We start from the raw sequence: 25,043 nt of genomic DNA, 5'->3' as shown, positions 1-25,043 counted from the left end.
TGTTCTACATTCATGTCAACTAGTTGTAACCATAGACATTTGAGAACGCCAACGTCTATGTTGTAACAAATCCTATACATCTATATGAATTACTATTCAAAGAACTGAGGTATTACCTATCGAATCTTATCAATTTCAGCTGAATACGTGACCTCGGGTCATACAAGAGTTCGACTATTTTCAAGACAATGTTTTCCCTGGTTGCATTTTGTTATTAATTTCCCATGTGATATTAATCCCTAGGTATATACACGCCGAGTTGTCCATTAGATTTATCATCATTATAAGATTGGTTTCGGTGATGAAATTTCGAAAGATGGTGTATTTGTCAATCTTTCCATGGACTTGGCAAGTCTGAAAACGATTGTTTTTACCAAAGTTTGTGTATAGGAAAATTGATGCAAATGTAGACGCCGATGCAATTATAGTTCGGTTATGCCTGGAGATAAGACATCGGCAACTGTTGCACATTTACATATCTTTACTGTTCACATCACGTCTGAGATAGAAATTAAGATAACTCTAGTATATAAAAGAAGTCTTCCCATGGGCATGGGTTTAGGAAATATATGTACTTTAGTTGTCGAATCTTTCATCTGAATGTCGCCAAGAAGTATTCAGGTATTGAATACATTGTACTATGAAAAACGTATTACCCACTGTAATTTACACAACTGTAATTTCTCTGCTCTTGCTAAGGTTCCTATACAAGACAAACGTTCTATGTATATCTGTAAATGTCAGCAGTATGTTGTATACACGCCTAATGAATGACTAAATCTCTAAAGATATTACCTATTGGTATGTTTAACATGTTCTTTTAAGTTGTCTCATTGTACTACCTAACGTCTAGTTATCTCATCTACCATAACATTAATGATAAGGAGATTCTTCTTTTCTTTGCCTGACTGGACTACACAAGAAAACTCAAACAGACAGCGAGTTGAAGCTAGTTTAATTTACTCTAAGTGAACATGCCCATTGATAGTTTTAATTTGATTCAAGCGTTCACCTAAAAAAGAAGATATACAACATTTTCCAACACTAATCAATGTGCATTACCAGGACAATCCATAAATTAGAACCATTAAATAGTCATAAACCTGGCATGTTAATCCAATTCATCAGGTAGAAGTTGGCTGTAGAGCGAGACAAGATAGACTCAATTGACCACTTTATCTTCTAATAGACATGGATCTTCAGTGTAAACTTTGATAACCATTTGATATTGCCCATACATTCAAATAGCTGACAATTAACTTTTCTTTGTATTGCCGTACGTGTATAGATTTCAGAACTCGTGGGATAGCAACATGACTCAAACGCAGCACTTGACGCGAGAGTTAAGGCTGAAACATTAAAATATGAAACAATGCTGCTGCTGCTGCTGTTGCTGCATGCTCTCTCTCTCTCTCTCTCTCTCTCTCTCTCTCTCTCTCTCTCTCTCTCTCTCTCTCTCTCTCTCTCTCTCTCCCTTTTAGTTCTATTCCTTTTTTATCTCTTCCCATTCACGTCTTGAAGGTACGATGTGAAATTCTGGTGATAAGACGCGATATCTATATCGTAGCACACAGGACTTGCAATAACCTCGGGCCTAACCTTTCTTATGACGAACTGTTATCATTTCAGATATAACAGTAGCGACATGTAAAAGTAATTGTTTGAAGTAACTTTAACCAAATATAAAAGTGGTATACATCCCGTAACTTTATGATACTTCAATTGACAACGTTTGTATTTATCGCCACATTACTCGACAATTAGAAATATTCAATATGTTTCCAATTGTCTATTACACAATTAGGTACAACTGTTACTATTTTCGTTGTAAAATAACATTGTCTGTGATCATGAAAATATTGTCCTTACCACTGTGACAGTGAAGTCTGGGAGAAATACTTTACACCTTCAAAGCCAGATTTAATTGTCCAACATCAATAAAACACCATTCTGATTCAGTCAATGCTATTTGAGAACGAACATGGTAACATGCTCATTACGAGTTTAGACCAAGATACATTTGTATTCAAACTAAAGGAAAGTTGTTATGATCATATAATTTCAAAGATAAAGAGCACTTAGTACCGTGATGATGTCTGTGTCTCACCCTGTAAATAATTGCTGACTATGATAAATGTACAACTATCTTGTTTATTGACGTATCCTGGGGCAAAGTACGAACAAACTACCAAATACTCTACGAATTGCATTAATGTGAGGCACTTCAATTTAGTCCTTCTTTATCTCCACCCGTACTTCACAACTCAGTAGTCAGTATATATTGTTTTGGTATAAGTTCTTGTGGGTATGGGAAAGAATACACAATAGGCAAATTAAACTAAGCATAACTTTGAAAAGGTCATGACTGTGCTATACGACACAGGCTGCATATGAAATGGTTGTAAGGTTTACTTGTTGAATTTAGCTTAAGGGATTGTAAATCTTCTGAGGATTGGGTAATGGCGTTTAATAGGTAAGATTATATATACATTGAAGGCTTTTCAAAAAGCAAAGATAAAAGAGTTTGATCAACTATGTAATGAGTTCAGTCATAGAATGACCTATGAATAGTTAGCAATGACCTTCGAATACTAATATTATGCAAAGTGTGGCACGAGTATCTAAAGGAGAAAATTTGGTATTAATTTTACAATGTTTACATTTCAAAATATTCATGTCAAAGTACCAAATTTGTGATTTAAATTTGTGTAATTACAGTAAAATGTATACCCCTGTGCTCTCTATAATTGTTGCTTACGTTCACCATGGTGTTTTTTGGAAGAGCTTGACATTTTACGTACGAGACGATAATAGTGTTTCACTGTGATGCATGCTAAGTACAAATCTGAGATGTTGATAGTTATAGGTGCATGCGACATGTAAAGAACAGGTCCAAAAGTTCAAAATCATTCATCAATGATGAATTGGATGAGTTAATACTACATTTGAATTTACATGAATCTGACAGTTCATATGTCCCTATGGAGATGATAACGATGGCAATGGGTGAAGTGTAATGACCTCTATTTGAGTCACATCTGTTCTTGTTGAATACAAAAAACAACGAATGGTGTGTGAATATGTTTTACTAGTAAATGTTACTGCCCGTCTCTTGTTTGGAAATGTCTTCAAAGATTACGCTGACGTCCGGACATTTATAGATTTTCCCAATAGTCCATTAATCTCCTGTGTAATACAAACAAATCGTAATTTTCATCCGTAAAATTGAAGTTATATATTGAGGGTTTTTAATAATATTTATGATGCACTGACTTATCCCTACCATTCCATGAGTTACATTAATGACATATTCCCAATCACACGAACTGGTTATTTCGTATGTCATGCTTAAAATCTTTAAACGTTTTCAGTAATAACCTAACTGTCAGTAGGTTTGAGAAGCCAGGCTGTAACAAGCTTAAGATCGTGTCTTGAATATACAATCTACCAAATGTTACAAACGTTGCTGCAAATTACCTCTAAAAGTGTCCATGGTTTTCAAGTAATAGTCTTCATATAGCTAAAATATAGGTGTAATTACCATCAATTTTAATGTTTCCGTCAAATTGTCGTTCTAAATGATCACTTTAAGAATTAGACAGTTAATGCATTCCATCACGACAACTGACAACTTCATTGGAAAACTGTAACAGTCTAAAGATTGGGAACAGTTAATAATCGTTATCTTTTAGCAGATGGAAAAGCTTTTCCTAATTACTGAAGGTGAATTCGTAAAGCACATTTACAAAATTTACTAATAGCAACACTTTCAAGTCAGCTGTGCAATTGTAATGTTTAATGTTGGCGATCCTGTCCACCAAATATAAATTACCCATATCACAGCGAATTGCCAGATTAGTATTTAGCTTTAATTGGAATTATATATTGAATGCAAAATCCATGAATAAATGATGAAGAAGTAACCAAGCCTTCTACACATCCTGGTGCAATATTGGCTTTAGTTTTCTTGTCACCTGGGATTGGACAAAGCCCTGGAGACACGAAATGACTGAAGTAGGATAGGATCAGATATGTCTATTAAATAAGACAGTTGGCAGAAGGGATCATGATTGTTTTTCCGATCTGATCGCTTATGAAGGACAGTACTAGTGAAATTGAAGCATGAGACGTTCGAGAGGAGATGAGAGCGACGAGTCAACAAGTTGGAGAGGTTTGACTGCGAGACGAAAATGTCACGATCACATGTGTGAAGATTTTGTTAATCAGTTCTAAATCCTTTTCGATGAGAGTTAAGTCAGGCGTATCAAGTATTGATCTCTATGACTAGATGAAAAGTGTCTCAATGAGACTCCTTGTTTCACCGTCTTCTGATCATGTTGAAAGAAAAGACTAATTTCTGAAAGTTAAATTAATGAGCAAAGGTGGTCGGTTAGAAACTTTCAAATTGACTAGATGCGACTCGTAAGGTATGACTCTACTTAGCAGCAAATTAAAGTGTCTTCACATTGAGTTTTGGACAAATTTATGCCTTGAGCACTGCTGCTCTATATTGTGTTTCCAAGGAAATACGTATGTTTTACTTCTCTTAAAATTACAGCCCAGGTGGGCCATTAATTTGTACACATTAACTTTATATATCAGCACAATATACATATGCAGAGCATCGTGCCGCCAAAATTTTATTCATCTACAAAGGTGTAACAGTGACAAATTTGACCACTTTCGATAGATAGAAGATTCACAGCGCCAAAAAACAGGGACCCGAGGGGAATAATTCCGTCAATGTGGTATAAATTTTGACACATCTACAAACTTGTGACAGTGACCAATTTGACCACTTTAGATGGATAGAAGATTCATGCCGTCAAAAAACTGAGAGTAGCTCAAGGGAAAGAGTTCCGTCATGTAGGATAAAATTGTAAATGTCTATGGCGTGCAACAGTGACCAATTTGACAACTTTCATTGGATAGAGGATTCATGCCGCCAAAAAAACTGTTAGAAGCCCAAGGGGAAGAGTTCCGTCAGTGTAGGATAAAATTGGATGTGTCTACAAACTTGTGACAGTGACTAATTGACAAGTTATCAGTCTCAGATGAAACACCCAATAAACGAAAATCCCTCAATTAAAATCACTCAAAAATAGGCTAAACCTATTTCAATAGAATTTGACCTGGAATTAAATAGGGACCAGAGATTTTCACTTCAAAATTCTTCTCTGAAACGTAATTGAAACAGAATTAACTTTTGTCTTTCAAACTTTGGTCCTTATATAGCTTTTCCATATGAGAAAAAATATATCTTCAAATAGGATAAGAACTTTAAGGACTGATGGACATTCATAACGAACTTTTATAACTATACTCTAGCAGATAGATTGAAGCAATAAATATCATTCGGCCAAAGTAGTCTCAAAGGTTCCACCGAAATATATCAACTTTACTCCTGAGATTAAAATATCTCATATTTACGGTTGATGTGTCAAGTAATAACTGAGTGACTCATTTAGAGAAATTTGAGTTGTATGCATGGATTGATAAATATAAGAAGAGATGTCGAAAACACTTTCATTTTTCCTACAGCTACTGCCCTCTGTTTCTGACAACTAAAGTCTTTTACGTGAATGGGTTCTCTGAGTCTAATCTTTATTGATGTGTGGCATACTGTTAACTGAATATTGAAATAATTTAGTTAATGAATTACCAACATTGCGTTGCCAGTCTGAAGGCTATAACAGTTTTGAAACCACTCAGGGAGGAAATAGAGTGATGTGTGAAATTCTATTGCCTAAGTAACACAGTGCGGAGTAATGTTCTGGTCATTTTAATAACTGTCACCATTGATGCCCACTAAGATATTTTATAGGGAATATATGAATAGTTTCAATAATCAGCTATTTGTCGTTTAAAATACACATATACCTCCTACAGTACCGTCTCTTGAAAACATCGGATATTGTTTGAAGGCGAATTATATCAATATGGTGAAATCAGTTTACATCCATCAGTTATTAACAATTTCATTTACGGTCTGCATATCTGGTATTTATGGTTGTCATGGTTACCATGAATTCCACATCGTAACATTTAACGATTTAAATTAAAGTTAACATAAATGGTCGTCATTTTTGTTTCGTGACTATCGACCATCATATCATATATCCAGGAATGCAAAGTAACATAGCTAGGATACGTGTAAAGGGACCATATGGTATTTTTAATTGCATCTACGTTATATTCAACTGACAATTGCGCCAGTCATACAAAACATCTGATCCGTTCCATTTTCTGAAGATTTCATAACCATGACAGATGTTTATAAAATTGTTAGGTTAATTGAGTATGCAAATTACAAATGAAAGGATATATACTTATATACTAGCCCGGCTCTCTAAAATTGGTGCTTTTTGTGATATGATGCCAGTATAAATTGATATGATCATTATACATATTTCCTGGTCGTCTATCGCCACCCTTATGTCTGTATTCTAATAACCACGTGAAGTGTGGATATACATTGTGTGTTCGTCACATCACAGTTTATTTATGCCTGGCAAGGGATTTAAATTGTAATAAACTAGTAAGGTTATTACTTTATCACGATACTACTACACAATAGTGTAAAGAAGGAGGTATTCACAAAGGTGTGGTGATAAATACCTGGTTTTATTTCCCAGAAAGATCAGCTTCATTGCTTGGTACCTGAATAACGCAATATCAATTTAATGACAATTATTATATGCTATTCTGGCAAATAGATTAAAATGGAGGATTTTAATTTTTGTCTAAATCGATTTAGCTCACTCCATCATGTACTTCATAAAACTCGTGTTTTATTGTCAGTATGTATTTGGGTTAGTTTGACATGATTCAATGAGTGACCTGCTTTGATATGGTGATGACCAGTGCGTTATTTGTGAAATTGGGGAAGCAAACGAACAAACAGGAAATTGCGTGTTTAAGTAAATGTGGGGGCTTTTGAGGCTGTTCGCTTTTGTCGTATTTTTAGCACCATACTTTTTGCACACAAATGACGAAAAGATATTTAAAAATCTAAAAGTTTTTGAAACAAATCTTCGAAAACCATAGTTGAGATATGGTTGATATGTGACACAGGGCTTCTACATGTAAATGAACTTCAACTACATTAAGATAACATAGTCTAGAGGCTACCCGTTGGATTTGAATTTGAAGATATCCAATTGTGAGAGGCGAGATCTTCAGATTCAAAACCAACGGATAGCCTCTAGACTAAGAGAACTAGAACCACGCTTTGGTGAACAAAAGTATAATTGTTGACTTTGTTCTGATGGAATTATTTCCTGCATGTAGAAGGAATTTGGTTTATCAAAGTTGCATGCAGTCGCTGTCACTTTATCGTATCATATTACTAGACTGCAGGTATGAAATATAGATTACATTCAACATGAAATATGAAACGAATCGCAATCTATCAAGTGTTTCCTATACGATGTCATTGTACTCTACATAGCAATTTCCCTAATGGACAAGCTTAATAAAAAATTATGTGGTTATGATTGACTTTTTTTAACATGATTTGAAATATTCAACATTTGAGTACAAGCCTTAGTTTAACATGCCGTATAATGTTTTTTAGAAGAGCGGTACTACAAGAATTGACTGAAATGTAAGTGTTGTTTATTATCATACTGGTACATTTTCTGGCTATAGAATTACAAAATTGCTATATTACTTGGAAATTAGTACACACATTCTAATAATTTGCATTGATTATATAACTAAAACTAACAATTCTTAACATCATATTAAAATCGTAGCAATCTGTATCTGCATCAGTTTTCATGTAAGATTCATGTTTTCATGTTTGCACTATATCAATTCTGGAATTTGCAATATCTAAACATTATTGCATTTTGTCGGTGGGTTGTCGGTGGCCGAGTGGTTAAACCAGTAGCCTCTTACAACTGCGTCGGGGTTCGAACCCCTGTTGGAAAATAAATAAATAACATAAACACATTTTGTGAATAGACTTATTCGGTCGGTCGACTGATCGATTTATCAATGTTATACTTCAAAATGGCCCCCAAACACTGCATTTTAATCAGTCTAAGGCAAAATAATAATCGATGGTTTCTTCGAAACCAAGATGGTAAACAACAAATATTCTAAGTGTTTTCGAAAGGGCCAAGAACAAGCTTTCGTGGCAACATTTTGAACCCTCCGAACTACTTTGAAAAATTGGCTGCTAAAGTTTATACCTTAAACTATAAACCTGTATTCTTCATCCTGCAGAATGCTGTATAAGTCTTTTACAGCTATCGTGGTAAAACGCAAGTAAATTACATGACATGCTAATAGGTGTTTTATGGATACGCCTGGGACAGACTACATACCCTTCACGGTGATGATTAGATCAATCAATCAATCAATCAACTAATCACATCAACCAATCTGTTCGTTTCACGAGTTACAATTTCATGCTTACCATTTTACAACCTCTTCAGTTTTTAACGCAAAATTACTTCTTGAGTGAAATACTCGGGTTATCGCCTTTTGGCTGTTTGCCAAGTTGTTGAGCTCGGCCGGCTAAACATGTTCTAGAGTTCACTTATGTAGACCGAACATCTAAGTGGTTTTAATACTTGGCTGCAACTCTTAAACAATACACATATCGAACAAGAATACATTGACTGAAAATTATATATATATATATATATATATATATATATATATATATATATATATATATATATATATATATATATATATATATATATATATATATATATATATTAGTATATATTAGTATATACCCAGTTTTATACAGTTGAATTCCCTTGTTGTCTAGTAAACCTGGAATGTTTACTCCAAAGCTGTTTTACGATTGAATCAAGCTCTATGCTGTACGAATGTTAAGTCAATATATATGTGTGTGTACTAGGTACATACTTAGCTCCCTGCGCATCGATCTTCACGTTTCTAACTTTTGTCAATGCCTTTTCAATTCCCTTGTTGTCTAGTAGACCTAGAATGTTTACAGCAATAATGTTTTACGAGTATGATTTTTAAATCAAGATATGTGTGCATGTACTACTCACAAGGTACATACTTACTTAACTCCCTGCGTATCGATCTTCGTGTTTCTAACTTTTGTGTACGTCTTTTGAATTCCCTTGTTGTCTTGTAAATTTTAAATGTTTACTCCAATGGTGTTTTACAATTGAATCAAGCTGTGTGGTGTATGATTTTTAAATGAACATATGTGTTTATTTACGATTCACAAGGTACATACTTGCTTAACTCCTTAACTTCGCGTTGCCAACTTTCCCCCAACACCTTTTGAATTCCCGTGTTGTCTAGCTAATAAGTAAACATTGTTGTTTTACGAGGGCCAAACTCTATGATGTACGATTTTAAGTCAACATTGAATATGAATTGCTGCATTGACATTGTGACGTTCGCATGGAATCATACAGTTTCATTTGTTTAACTACCTAATTAAATCCATAAGGGTATAAAATTGATAAGAAATGTATGTATGCTTAACGTATACCACTTGGATTACTACATGTACTATCTTTAATTAAAGCGAGTGCCGAGTATTTCATGTCTTTCACGCGATTGGAGTCATTGATTTAGTAACTTGGGTCGTTAACAGAAGTAAGAACCTAGGTATTAGAGATAGTGTGATTACAACAAATGTACAGTTTCCAGTACATTAACAAATATTTTAGGTGTTACGCATGTAAAGTACAAAGCCTCGGAAACACAACTCAATTTTGCCTACGTGCAATTCTTCACAAAACACTCCAAGAAGACCATTAGTATGTTGTTCGAATGCACTGCGCCTCGAGTCTCTTATAAGTCTTAGTGTACTTTTACTTAGATTATATTTCTATCTTGAATATATTGGCATCTTGATAGAAATTGTCAAGTTTCTTTTACTTTAATTGTAAAATTCCCTTCGGTTTAAACATTGATCCGTGTTTAACCCACTCGTATTATTCTTTTGTTTCTTAACAGACAGTGGTTACATCGACGAAGATGGCCTGGATGAATTCTTTCGTGATCTACTGCAGACGATGACAGGGGATAAGGTAGGTCCTTTTGCAGACCTTGAAGAGGTAATAAATTGATGATAGAAAGTGCACAAACCTTCCTGAAAAAAGTGATCGTATTGGTCATTATTTATCTCAGTTCAAAACGTGTTATGGTTTGGTTTAGACTATTAGTGAGAAAAGACATCTAAGATTAGAAATATATTCTCTGGTGCTGAATACACTTCAAATTTTCATTGTAGAGTGGCCATTTTTTATGTTAGCTAAATGCAAGCACCGAGTCAACAACAAAATTACATTAAATTAGTTGTTTTCTCGTTTAATCTGAGTGAAAGTAATAAGACCCTTCACTCTACTTGAAGATTTCGCGTAAGGCCTAAAAAAATAATTGTTTGGTAATTACCCGACCTCATAGCTTTTCACTGCCGACCCTAGACCCTTTTTTGCGTATTTGAGAAGAAAATACTAAACTCGCAAAAATTGTGAAGTCTCGCAAGAAATATTGGATGCTTAAACTGACATCAACTTAAAAAAGACAATATAAAACTGTTTTTCTAATCTGTAATGGTTATACATATGATGAGAAGAATAGAAACCAATAACACAGAGACCATACGGAAAACAATGGAAACCAAGAACTAGACACTCACTAAGAAAAGAAAAAATTAAATTAAATTTAAAAAATCTACCTACCCCACCTATTCTAAAGTTGAGCGTAATCGGAACTACGCAATTTTATTAGGCCTAATATTAATTATGACCATATTTGCATTATCTAAATTTGAGCAACTAACTAAATGTTTGTAATACTGGTTCAAAATCAGACGTTTTGACGTGACGAGAACATATCGTATTTTATACTTTTTCCTCGAGCAAACATAGTCAGTGTTTTCCTTACTTTCATCGTTTCGTTAATGGTGATTGAGGGAGAGAGAATGTTTGCTTTGTAACTTGAAATATACTTAGGATGACGCATGTGCCTTCAAGTATCGGTACTTACGAGAATTCTTCCAATTCGTGCATAAATTGTCAATTTTCAGCAAATAACAGTTTTCCCCGTCGATACTTGTAAATCTCGCTCTCTGCATTTTATTTCGCTTGCCTCCGTTTCACTCTATGATTTATTTCACCAATGGAAAATTAGCGGGGCGTCATATACATATGTGGTTTGCTGTTATAACAAGTGCATCAAAAGCATAATACTGTTTTTTTTATATATTCTATCATATGTTTTATAAGAACAGATCCCCCACGTTCACATTGTTCGCTCATCATGTGAACTTTAATAGCTTTAGTGCATTCAATGGTTGCCAGGAAAAGCCACACTTTGTATCCACCACAACAGAGAAAATAATAACTCAAAATGATCGATCGTTTTAGAAGTATTGAAGCAAGATATTGCCATGGATAACATAGAGAATCAGTCAGCCATAAAACGCGAGGTTCATAAGGTGGACAGCGTCAACATCAGATGGCGTGCAGAGCTGAAATTATCACACAAAGCGAAGTCGATTTTTGATTCAGCAGGAACGTAATAAATGCTGTGCGAAAACCAATGAATCATATAATACATAATGTTATAACAAACGTTGACTGTGGGCATGCATTTAGACACTCTGGTGTCTTATGTTTATAGTATTTTACTCTCGCTATTTCGCTATTTACCATCATCGTTATCGTATAAAAAAATGCAACACTTGCCAATAAAATCTGTGTCTCGTAATAGGGAAATTGTCGAACCAAATAATTGGTATTCATGTTCAGGTTTACCAGAGTGTTGTATTTCCTCGATTTTTCCTTAATAGCAGTAGTAAATTACAGTTGCCGATGTCGCGTGAAAGTGTCGTAGGGCTTTGAAAACACTATTCTCCCTTCTATCGATCTGAGACACGTTTTAAACAAAGTGGCACTGCATATATCGTTTTCTATTTCCTACTTTGAAAACACTTAGCAACAATGTGTATTCAGGGTCTACCATGCATAGCGGGTAATGATCCAAAGCAAGCATAAGAATATTGTTTAGGACTGTTTTTACGAGTAATTTCGGAAGAGACAGACACGTAATAACGTAATATACTTTCAATAAAAAACTTGTATGGTGTAGGCGTTGCTAAGTGACTGCACAAACCGTGTTTTTTAGGTGTATTACTACGGAAAGGATGCAGTCTGCCGATTTCAATTGTGAATTAAAGTCGTAGTTAGGGGTTAGCTTTCGTAAAGTTGAGGGAACGGAACAGAGTCGAGCTATATAAATGATGACACAAAGAACGAATTGATACAGGATGAACAGCTAGCACGTGATTTAAGACGCCGGAGTAAGACGACGTGCATGCTGCCTATATTTACACAAGTCTCTCTAGTTATCTCATATATCTGATGTCAATGTTCATCACCATTGATTTGAATAAGGAACACCGCGTTTAACTGGAGGTATTTCTTAAATGCGCAGCGTTTGTTATCTGCGTTCCTTCGAGCTTGCTCTTTTGTGGCACCTCCGGGTGTTTTAACTGAGCGACTTTTGACTTATTCAGTTATTCAGTATCTGTTTCAGACATATACACTTACGCGCAGCTGCTGCAGACAGACAGACAGACAGACAGACAGACAGACAGACAGACAGACAGACAGACAGACAGACAGACAGACAGGCAGGCAGGCAGGCAGGCAGGCAGGCAGGCAGGCAGGCAGACAGACAGACAGACAGACAGACAGACACACACACACACACACACACACACACACACACACACACACACACACACACACACATTCTCGCCAAAAGTCTCTTGATACGTTCACAATTTTAAGCCATGATTTTTTTCACACAGTAAGCAGACAGTAGTAAGGCCACGCCCTACACTAGTCACAATGGTGGATCTACTTTAGTAATACAAATACATGGCTTTCCATCTATCAATGTCTGACGCATATAAACCTGTGGGTTTGCAAATATTTTACTTTGAATGTCATTTCAGCCTAATATACCATTGAAATTTAATTAAATGAAATCGTCAGACATTAGGGGTACATTATTTGATTTCTGAGGTACCCTCCAATACCCAGCCCTACCTGGCTCCCTCGCATTTATGTATGTATGTATGTATGTATGTATGTATGTATGTATGTATGTATGTATGTATGCATGTGTGTTTGTATGTTTGTATTGCAACCATCAAAGAAATTTTTAAAATGGTGATGGATAGACACTTGACTAGAGTTGTCATTAATATCGTACATGACGCGATGCGACGAGACTTTACTCAAGGACAGTTGTTAATTACTATACCTCTAGATCTACAAAACCATGAAATTTTTATTCCAGTTTCTCTTGGAAGAAAATTGCAGCTGTGGTGGCTGAAAAGTAACTCTTGTTTGGTCCAAATCGTGCAGCCCCCCCCCCCCCCCCCCTCCCCCGAAATCAAATGTTTACCCCTTACCAAACTTAATTACAATGTACATACATAGCGAGTTTACGGAACGTGGAAGGCAATATGGCCTTTATGCTGATAGCTCTATGACTGTCTAACCAACATCTGTAACCATGGTGACCATTTTGTGAGCAGCAATGTATAAATATATATACAGCTGTGAGCTCTCCATCGCCTTCCACACGTTTTGTACATTATCGTGAAATCGGCACACTAGTGATATTATGACCTCAATCGTTGGGAAGTGTACGTGTAATCAACATATAGATAGATAGATTTGGACTTACATGTTATATGAAATTTCGCGATTGATTATGGCGGCCATTTTAGAAAATCGCCGCCATGTTTTTGTTCCATTTGTACTTGTATCACCATTTTAACGTTCCAGCCAATTTTATTTCTGTTATCTACTCCACTATTATTAATATTGAATTAATAGTCTAGGGGGGATTATTGATTGAATTAGCCATATCACGTCTGATTAAATTCAGTATTTTATCATCTATATTGAATTTGATCTCGCCATTGAATTTCGATCACATTGGCTCAAATCTTTGTAATGGTGTATCCTTAATGAAATCAATGAACACTTAAACAGATGGAAATCGTCACATCAAGATTTATGGGCAATTCAAACAATTTGATAAATAACGCGAGGAAATGCAGACTATAATTTTCATTTTAGTAGACGTGCAGAAAATAGCCACTGGTAATTATTATCTACCTTGTAATTAACACGTGTACTGCCCTGAATATCATAATGAAATATATAGAAAGCCCTTCACTGAAATGCGTATCTTTTGATTTTGAGAATAAATTTTACAAAACATGATGTATCTCATTCCTCTCGAGTAGACGCTATAGGTAGAGGTCACAGATATGATAATTTACTTCATGAATAGCCAGACTCGTACTCCATAACAAGGGGTAACTGAAGAAGAAAGAGTAAACCGACGCGGAGGATGACTGAAATCTCGCGTGACCGGAAATTATTGCCTGATTACTTAACCCAAATCCTGACTAGACTGCATATCATGTAGTCTGACTGATATTCATCATTCGTGATAAAAGTGATAAATTGTTAACACTTTAATTAGCATTGCTACCGGTGGCATTTCACCACTTGTAATCTATCTACAGTTGCAAACTCACCATGTCGGGATTAGATGTTTAGACAAACACCATGCATTTATGTAATCACGTGAGCTTTCGCACGACTATGCGAGATTTCAAGTTTTTATTAGATTTCTTATATATATATATATATATATATATATATGCATGCATGCATGCATGCATGCATACATACATACATACATACATACATACATACATACATACATACATACATACATACATACATACATACATGTATGTATGTATGTATGTATGTATGTATGTGGTGGTGTTGTTGAAAAATGTTGCTGTTGTCATTGAAATATTTGAACAGGTATAGGGTAATATTTTAGGGAAAGGACAAGGAGGGGGTCACTTTTTAGCACAACAGACTAGGGAAGGGTCACATTGTATGACACAGACCGAGCTTGACCCCCCCCCCCCCAGCCTTCCAACTCGTAATAACTGATGAGGCTCCCTTATGGAGATTTGTTGCAAAAAAAGGCTCCATTGTCCAGATACATATGTCTGAAAGTTTGCCACAGTTGCTGGAGACAGTTCTATTATAATTTATATTGCAATCTAAAGCCTTGGATTCCATTTCGTTAGTTTACATCATTTACTCTATTGATTAATGCTATTAATTACTACTACACTTTCTAGAGGATGAATAGCTAGCATACAGTCTGATCCATTCTCCTGTATTTTAATAGTGGTGTACTCATCGGGGTCACTAATTGGATAAGCCTCTGTAAGGCAGCATTCAGTATTTCCATAGCAACAAGTCTGTTTTTGGTTTTCAGTGCTTGCTATCAATTTTTTTGGTCATTACAGCTGTTGACGTCAGTTTTGTTGGGGTTAAATCGAAAAAGCATTGCGAAGTGAAGATAATTTCCTGATTTGGGATTAGGTATCATACACAAGACAATCCTAGACTTATTAGTGGTATTGCTTGTGTAAGCTCATTTACATAAGATGTAGTTCATTTACATAAAAGCTAGACGAATTAATTAGCGTTAGGTAAAAGGACATTCTGAATAATTTTCAATAAAATACTATGCATGGGCGTACGGCACAGACACCTTCAGACGAACATATTTTTTATGGTGAGTAGTATTGCCCTCACTGAAACAGGAACATGTCAACATTGTAAATACTGTACAGACTGTAAATTTGATTTCTTGATTAATATTTAACAAACGTTTTACTTTATACCTGCTTATAATTCCCAAATAAAGACTCGAATAAGCAATTGTGGGTTATATGAGGCCTGGCAGACAGACAGACAGGCAGACAGACAGACAGACAGACAGACAGACAGACAGACAGACAGACAGACAGACAGACGGACGGACGGACGGACGGACGGACGGACGGACGGACGGACGGACGGACGGACGGACGGACGGACAGACAGACAGACAGACAGACAGACAGACAGACAGACAGACAGACAGACAGACAGACAGACAGACAGACAGACATACAGACAGACAGACAGACACAGACAGACAGACAGACAGACAGACAGACAGACAGACAGACAGACAGATAGACAGACAGACAGACAGACACGGAAAAACTCTGAGAAAATGTTGCGTAACATGTGTCCATCTTTGTCCATGGCCTTCCATGTCTGATTGTTTGTTAATGATGGTGAAGGAATGGCCATAGAAATCATTAATAAAAATGATGGCGCTGACTGACAGTCATGTGCAAATGTAGGGTTTTGATGATAAACTACAAAAACCTGTTTAGAACATCATTATGTGTAGGTCCCCGCATGAATGTTCACTCTTCAATCAATACCAATCAGCAATCAGCAATATTGATTGTAATCAGCAGAGCGTTGGTCATAGAGTTCACTAGACGTGTAATTAGGATGACATATTTATCAATTAATAACACCCTGGGTAGACAATCACCGTGATTAAGTAGATTAACACAGTCTTTCGTTGGAGACTTCCTTTCTCTAGATCTTAAAATGATGACGACTTGCTGCCTTTTGGGTGTTGTTTTCGGATTTACATTATCTAAATTACAACTCCCTCGAGGAAACAGAAACCCATAGCATATGACACAAAAATCTGTAGATTCAATTCGTCTACTGTGTCTATAGTATGTAGTCGCCATATTAATGAATGAACTCTCCTCGTCCACTATACTTCATGAATAAAATGTATTCTCCTTTCTCGCATCATAAAACACATCGGTTTTTTGACTCGGAAGTCAATATCATGTACAGATGGTGTTACATGTAGTCGTGCTGTCAAATTAATAACGCCACCACACACTCTACGATACCCTGCCCATAGCATAGCATACATGCACAAAGCAGTTAATCATTTGATTGACTTTACCCTCTAATTCTTTTTATTAAATAGTTTTATTAACAAATGAAATGAAATTCTAGATATTAATATTCGGAATCAGAATCCGAATTACTTCTCTCCCTGCTACTTTTCTCTCTTTCAGCTGTATATAATTCTGACTAAATAAAGACACCTTGTCCATTCTTCTCCTCTTATCTAAATTAAAACACCCCTATTGACAGTTACAAAGCATCCTCGGTCAGTACAAAGTGGCCTGGTCATAGTTAACATTAGTACAGCCGATCTAGTTTGTTGAACCTTTTCATTTCACACTGCCGAATAGTCGATAATTATTTGATCTCGATTGTAGAACAAACTAAACGGATTTCAAAATCCATTTAAGACAGGAATTCAATAAGTGTTAGGATGTGACTACTAACCATATCCATAGCAACGATGCACTCAAATCTAAGAGCAGAATTATTTCTCTGAATTTCTTGTCACCGTGAAAAATGAATGTCTAGGATCGTCCAAGAAAACACATAAGTTTAGACACACTGTTCTCACTCTTAACATCAATCTATCAATAATCCACGCCAATAATGTCTGATAATTTATTCAAAATACTTGGTGTTTTTTCTTCTTGCATTGTAAAGTGTACTTTTGTATCTATATGCTCTTAAATAATGCATTGCTGATCTAGTCAATACTATCATTAATGGTGAATGGCATTACGATATTATCAGTCACGAGGTAGCGATCGCGTGTACACTTCCTTCGGCCACCTCGCAACAGAATCGGGAGCTAGACTCTTATGAACTTCCGAAGGGTGCAGGATGAATTTTTTTGTAATTTTTTTAGGAAACATAATTAAAGGGTTTATGAGATGGTTGTCTGGCCAACGTTATTGACCTTTAACCTTGATATGACATAGTCTTTGCTTTCGATTCATCGAAAATATTAAAAGGGAGAGTAAATGTTGATCATCCGACACCAATATGTCACACCAATACGTGCGTTTATGCGCATGTGCTTTCCAGGATCTTCCTGTGAATTTCTTCCTGTGTATATGTGTGCACGCTGAAATTCTCCAAAGGAAAGGTGTCCTCGTTAGAACATCATACGCCGCATCGCTTTTTTTTGTCTTACAGTGCAATTCATTATGAAGATACTATACGTTTTCAGCCTCATTTTTTTCAGAACGCATATATATCGCTGCTTGAAGTAACACAATTGCAGAGCACGGTGCTTTTTTCAAATCTCTTTTTTCTTCTTCTCTTTCTTCAATTTTTGTCTTTCTTGTTCAATCTTTGTAAAGCCTGAGGTAATATCTCTTTTCAAAGAACTTTTTGCTCTATGCGCTTCTCTGCATGATGTCAGTGCTACCGTACTTTTTAGCTGTAGAAAATTCTGGATGGGTTTGGCATCTCGTAGCTTAGTTACCACCATTTAGAACAGTTGTTGTAACAGCTGTAGTAGTAGTAGTAGTAGTTGCTGTTGTTGTTGTTGTTGTTGTTGTTGTTGTTGTTGTTGTTGTTGTTGTTGTTGTTGTTGTCGTCGTCGTCGTCGTTGTCGTCATAGCATTTTCCTAGAGTAGCTAGTTTTAAACATTTACCCGTTAAACAACACTTCGTTGTTGCCCTTGTACATGTCTTTATATCACCTGTCAATGTAAATCCTAACAGCCTATATTATGGCTCACGTGTTTGTAAACAGTTAGTGCCTTAATAAAAAGCTTTCCTGTCATACTTTCTCAATCATGACCCCTAACCTTTAACCTTTGAATAGTTACCGCTATATATCTGTCCTTGTGTTGGTACTGCATGCGCAGTAGCTCGTTTCTCCTCGAATGTCTATGTACGTTCATAGAAATGATAAACAGCTTGTTTGTGATTACATTCTTTTTTGACTACTCTTTGCTCAGTGCTTAGTCAAACCAGTGACAAAGAAACGGTGTGTCTAGTCTTGTCTAGTTCCTGACGATCGTGTTCCGATTTTACAGTACCGTAGGCGTTATCTTCACAGATTACAGTAATGTGTGAAGATAACGTAGTGTAAAATCGGAATACGGTCGTCACGAACTCGACTACCATAGTTCTAATCCTATGTTTCTACAATGTCAGCATTTCTGAAATATTCACATGACCTGACTCATATAGTCAGACCTTTTATTGAATGTTTCGTTTGTCTATTATATGCCGCGGACAGACTAGACTCAAGCTATGATTTATGAATACTTTACCATTACCTGTCGATTGGTCTCAAGGGGGCGTAATTCATCACCCTTATGTAGTACCTTTTAACCTTTACAGCACTCGGGTTCTCAATAATACATTACCACTGCGGTGTTGGGAGTCTATAAATCCTCTTTTCGCGAAAATTGCTGAAATGCATATACATTCGTTATTGGATATTTAAGCATTAGTCATTAGTCATTTTGAACGATAGCAGATTAAAGGTTGCCTGCTCGAAGCTTTGTCGTTTCTGAACTCACAAAGTATGGCTAGAGCACACGGACACACATTATTGATTAGATTGTTGTTTTCCCAAGGAAAATATCACACGAATCCTGCTACTGCAAATGTTTCAATATACGCTCTCTATATCTATATAGAAACGTTCTTTCCATAAATGTAGGGGAAATATATTCAAGTCAAACGTTGTTATATTTACCCCGTAGACAAGGGAAACAACAATCTATGAAATACTACACCCCCCCCCCCCTTAATGGATCGCGTGAACGATCGTAATTTCCAATCTGCATCGATGTTTAAAGCTACTCATAAACTGGATTATTTTGGTGACAGTTTGTAACATATACTAACTTGTTCTGTGTTCTACCACATTCTGAAAATGTATTGATTCGCCAAAGTGAAAGTGTATACTTGTGAATGTATGTGTACATTATCATTATAACGGTATAAACTTGATGAAAATGATACTGGATCCACTCTAACAATTATCTTTTCCCGACGGTTGTATAATGTGTACAGCTAAACGAACCGGTTTTCATATCATTAATTCAGTATTTAGAGGATTCACCCATACATCATAATGTAAATCGCGATCTGATTGGGGCATATCACAAACTACCCCCCCCCCCCCCCCCCCAACCCTTTCCGGTCATTGAAGCTTTAAACTCCCCTCAAGTTCACTAAGCTGTTTAGCTAATCGTATGTTTTTCAAAATATTTTAATCCCTGCAGACCATTGGCGCCAGAATTTTAGTTTGGAGATAAGTCACCATAGAATCGGCGTCGCATACATTTTACAAATATGAAAATAATACTTCATCAAATTTAGCCATACACCAGATGATACTTTTGAGTAGCGTTAACAAGTCACTGACGTTGTATATTTAACTTATTTATATAATATCCATGTACATATGAATTTTTAAACAGTGTATGATAGCATGGATTTCCTAAAATTACAATGCACGTGTAGTAATTGATATGCATGAGTCTAGAATAAGATGAAACCATAGCAACTCTTGATTCACCTGGACAACAGTTTACCACTGGATGGCCTCTATATTCTTTGATGTTGGCAACTTATCAGTTGATGAAAAAAAATTCCTTCTGACATGAAATTACATTACAGTTGGCACTCACTACCAGAGTAAGCGTAATGCTTGGTATTAAATATTAGAACTATAGTTTGTCTTGTCGACATCATCAAAGGCCTTTCTAATGGAAAACTGTAAGTCAGAGAGAGAGAGAGAGAGAGAGAGAGAGAGAGAGAGAGAGAGAGAGAGAGAGAGAGAGAGAGAGAGAGAGAGAGAGAGAGAGAGAGAGAGAGAGAGAGAGAGAGAGAGAGAGAGAGAGAACCGTAAAAAGAGCTACATTAGTTGTAAAACTGATGCATCCTTTTTTGTCATTAGAACATAACGGAGCAGACAGTCCAGGATATGAAGGATTGTTTCATGTCTGCCTACGACGATGCTGGTGACGGAAGGATTGCCATTACTGAGGTAGGCGGGGACTGCATACTTTTATTGTTTTATTTCATTTTCGATTTCTTTTTGCTTAATTATGTCGCTGGGGGTTGAAAACTCAAGAGAAGAAAGTGATAACGAGATTATATAAATGCATCATTTCTTAATGACCGAAAATAACCTGTATCCATCACGGAGCGATGAACTCAAATAAAGTCTTTCATATCTAATGTAACAGTTATAGGACCGACAATTCAATTGAATTCACTTCATGTAGCACAAATTATGATGCTTTAGGCCATTCAATTTCCTATTAATTATGTTTTAGTTGTGATCTGCAAATATTACATGATCGATCTCACCTGCAACGTTGACAAACTAATTTCATTTCGCTTCCTGATTGTTGTCATTCGGCTATGAATCATATTAATATCAATGTGACAATCAGACAGAATATACACTAGTCCTGTTCTTAGTCCCCAACGGGCTGAGACCGGAGGGAACTTATACGTTGGGTTCGGTCTATCCGTCCGTCCGTGCGTGCGTGCGTTCACCCTCATATCCCTGGCATGCACCAACTGATTTCAATCAAACCTGGCACAAAGATAACATACTAAGTGAGACATATGCACGCCATTTTGTTTTACGACTGAATCAAATATGACCGAATGGCGGTCATATTTGTTGTATCTCCAGACACCATTCAGATATGCACAGTAGTTTGCCATTAAACATACAAGTTGGAGACTATGTGTTCAATCGAAGGCTTGTTTAGAAGTAGTTTGTCAGCAAAACTGACGACTTCTACTGCATATTAAACTCACTCTCTTTTTATTTATTTTTTGACTTTCGATTTCAGATGTCCAATATTATGCCGACAGACGAGACATTTATTCTTCTCTTTCGCCGAGAAGAACAATTGGAATCCAGTGTCGATATGATGGAGGTAAATAAGTTATGGGAAAAACAAGTCCACCATCTTGAATGGTGCATTGTGGGAAACAATGCAGCCTTCTGTTGATAAACATGAATTGTAATAACTGTTGTGAATAATATTTATAGATGTTCGTCACCACAAAAAAAACTTTTACACAAGTGGATTTGCTTCTGAACACGGATTTGTTCTATGTTGTTTTATATAGGGTTTTTTTTTCAATTAGAGAAACAAAGTAAATTCGTTTCATTAATTAAAGATGCAAAATGCAAATCCCTCGACTTTATCGCTACTTCAAGACAAGACTATGCACCTTCTTTGCAATATAGATATGTAAATAAATATATTGAATACTTTTTCTTTAGTTATGGCGCAAATACGATAGAGACAGGAGCGGTTACATCAACTCTGACGAACTGAAGGTGAGTACATGTAGGCGTCTTTAATCCATTCAGTTTCTCATTTGACAAATTCATTTATTGTTGTACGTTTTCATGTAAATCAAGCCAACTGACAACGGATATCCCGACACATTCAATACATCTATCTACCTTAGTAATATATTAATATGTTCGTAAACACTGATACAAATTGATGTAATAAGTAAACACTTATACAAATTGATGTAATAAGGAATATGATTCGATACAGATCTTTTGGGATTGCATAGATTGTTATAGATTTGTGACAAATACAATTTACAAAGAAAATCGAAAGAAATGTAATACTGCAGTATTGAATCAGATTCTAGGTATAAGCACACGGGAAATTAATTTTACACCTGCCTTGAGATTTGCGGATAACCGACAAGATAGGGTTTCCTTATTACATTATTTCAAACACGTGAGATTTTTTAATTTCCTTAAGGATGAATCAATAAAGTGGTAAGTCACTTCGTTGACGTGGGGCATTGGGGTTTTTGCTATCTCTTTTGAAACCTGCACTAGATCTAACTGGGGCATTCCTTTTTTTTTAAATCAGACAGCCAACCATATATAGACTGGTGAAATATCAATAATTAGCCACAGTACATTTTATTTAGAGGCCGATTTCATCCTTTCGTAAGGCTGTAACAGGTTGAACTTCTGATCGCGTTTGGAGCGTCGATTTTAAGGTGCGGACCCAAAAATCAAATTTAGTCAAGTCGTTATATCTAACAAAATAGTTTCAAAAATTGTCCGCCTGCAACCACTGCGCGCATGCGTCACTACTGGCAACAATATTGCTGATATGCAATTTAGTAAGGCCTGTAACTACTGGATATCAATGTATACGCACTGTACATACCAGAGAGTTATTATCTTCATAATTGTAATAAACGATGTCATTATTATCTGTTGATTTATTTCAGTTTTTTATTCGTGATTTACTTAAAAAGAAAGGCAAAGAAGTAGATGATGAGAAATTGGAAGAGTACACAGCGGGCTTGGTGAGTAATAGTGTGACTTGAAGACAGTCAACCATTTAGTTAGCCTGTTGATCGATCAAGCAATCAATCAATAGATCAAACGATTCACTGATTGATTGACTGGTTGGTTGATTGGTTGGTTGGTTCGTTGATTTGATTGATTGATTGATTGATTGATTGATTGATTGATTGATTGATTGATTGATTGATTGATTGATTGATTGATTGATTGATTGATTGATTGATTGATTGATTGATTGATTGATTGATTGATTGATTGATTGATTGTTCAATATTCGTCCAAGCTTTCACGTGCAACCAAGATATTTTCAAATGGTATTTTGCTGGATTTTCCTGGAAGAAAGTCAAGAAAGAGACTGAATAACCATCAATTTCTCTGACTGACGAAACGCTATGTGATGATTACAGACACATATCAAGGTCATTGACCGCTGATACAAACCAAGGTTAACGAACTCTAATACATTGCCGTAATTTACATGTGAGTAAGTATTCTCAAAGACTTCGGGATTTTATTAAAATAAACCTTTTCTTCCATTTTTAAAATACAGTTAACAATCTTTGACAAAAATGGCGATGGAAGGTTTGGACTCAAAGAAATGGCCAGGTTAGTAACATAATGAGTGTTGCGATAGAAAGTAGCATTTTAGTACAAGGACATTAACAACGTTTAACTTTATATAAAATGATGTTAACTGTCTAAAGTATGACGAAACATAGAAGGGGCTGTGGATGACCATTGGGATACAAAGACACGCACATTTCATATTGACGTTCTTATGTACAATTAGTACATTCTCCTATTGTAACATCTGCCGTCAAAATACAGGGATCTAAAGACGAAGCCAGTACAAAACTTCCTGTCGACTATTACAATAGTCTGATATCCAAAACAACGCAGGATAAACGATATATTGTCTAATTGCATACGTCATAAAATCTTTCCTTCCAGAATTCTATCCATTCAACCACAAGATAATTTCCTGACCCAGTTTGAACTCAAGAGCAAGGTAAGAGACATGCGCAGTTGGAATGTGTTTGTCAATTCGCCCCCATTCTACTTTACTTCTACATAATATACATTTACTTTGATATGCATATCTTTGATGGTGACAATCTATCACTAAATCATGACTCGCCTGACTTGTCAGAGAGCATTAACACTCACAACACAAGCACTTTGGGGGCAATGCTGTGAAAACCACGTAAGGTGAGAATGTTGCTTTAGTACATACCGCGTGATTTTTCAATTTCATACTGTTCTAAACTAAAATTGTATAGACCAATTTTCTGATTGATGAGACAGTGAATTTGTTAAATGTAGCCTTTGTCTGAAAATCACAAGTGTGAAAAATATTCACAACGCTACGTGTAACGATAGATGATAGAACAGCATCTCGTCGATAGTACGTATGAATATAACGATAGATGATAGAACAGCATCTCGTCGACAGTACGTGTAACGATAGATGATAGAACAGCATCTCGTCGATAGTGCAAAAACTACTAGTAGTAGTACTAGTACAAAGCACCCAGAAAGGTCACCATGTGAATTAATAACTTACATTCGTGTAAAGTACAATGAATGCAATAAATGCAATTTCCTGTTTTCGTTTTCATCCCAAAGGCAAATATTCCTGGTCTGTGTGAAAACTTGAAAACAGCACTGCATGAAATTAAAGTTCATGTAAATTTGATCTTCCTACAGAGTATGAGCTACAAGGAGAAACAGAGACATTTCCATAAAGTGTTTGATTACTATGACAAGGTAGGGTGTGACGTCATTCTTCTGTAGCTTCCGAAGATTACCGAACAGAGCCGAGTTGTGTGGCACTGTAGCTCGAGGGACTGGAAGAATTGAACAGGTCTTGGTACACTTAAATGTACACT

The 25,043-nt window shown here is 36.0% G+C and overlaps 1 protein-coding gene across 1 annotated transcript in view; it reads left to right on the top strand.

The window, feature by feature from the left end:
* The window catches only part of LOC144437621 (secretagogin-like), a 32,176-nt gene that overhangs the window by 5,567 nt on the left and 1,566 nt on the right, over positions 1–25,043 (top strand). The window contains exons 2-9 of the mRNA XM_078126602.1: positions 9,964–10,037; positions 20,737–20,826; positions 21,650–21,736; positions 22,090–22,146; positions 23,076–23,153; positions 23,705–23,760; positions 24,106–24,163; positions 24,862–24,921. Coding sequence (XP_077982728.1) covers positions 9,964–10,037; positions 20,737–20,826; positions 21,650–21,736; positions 22,090–22,146; positions 23,076–23,153; positions 23,705–23,760; positions 24,106–24,163; positions 24,862–24,921 — 560 coding nt within the window. The remainder of the gene's footprint in view (positions 1–9,963; positions 10,038–20,736; positions 20,827–21,649; positions 21,737–22,089; positions 22,147–23,075; positions 23,154–23,704; positions 23,761–24,105; positions 24,164–24,861; positions 24,922–25,043) is intronic.

This window comes from Glandiceps talaboti, chromosome 7, assembly GCF_964340395.1.
Source record: "Glandiceps talaboti chromosome 7, keGlaTala1.1, whole genome shotgun sequence".
Lineage (NCBI taxonomy): Eukaryota > Metazoa > Hemichordata > Enteropneusta > Spengelidae > Glandiceps > Glandiceps talaboti.
The sequence above is the reverse complement of the archived record's forward strand: the minus strand, read 5'-3'. Positions and strand labels throughout refer to the sequence as shown.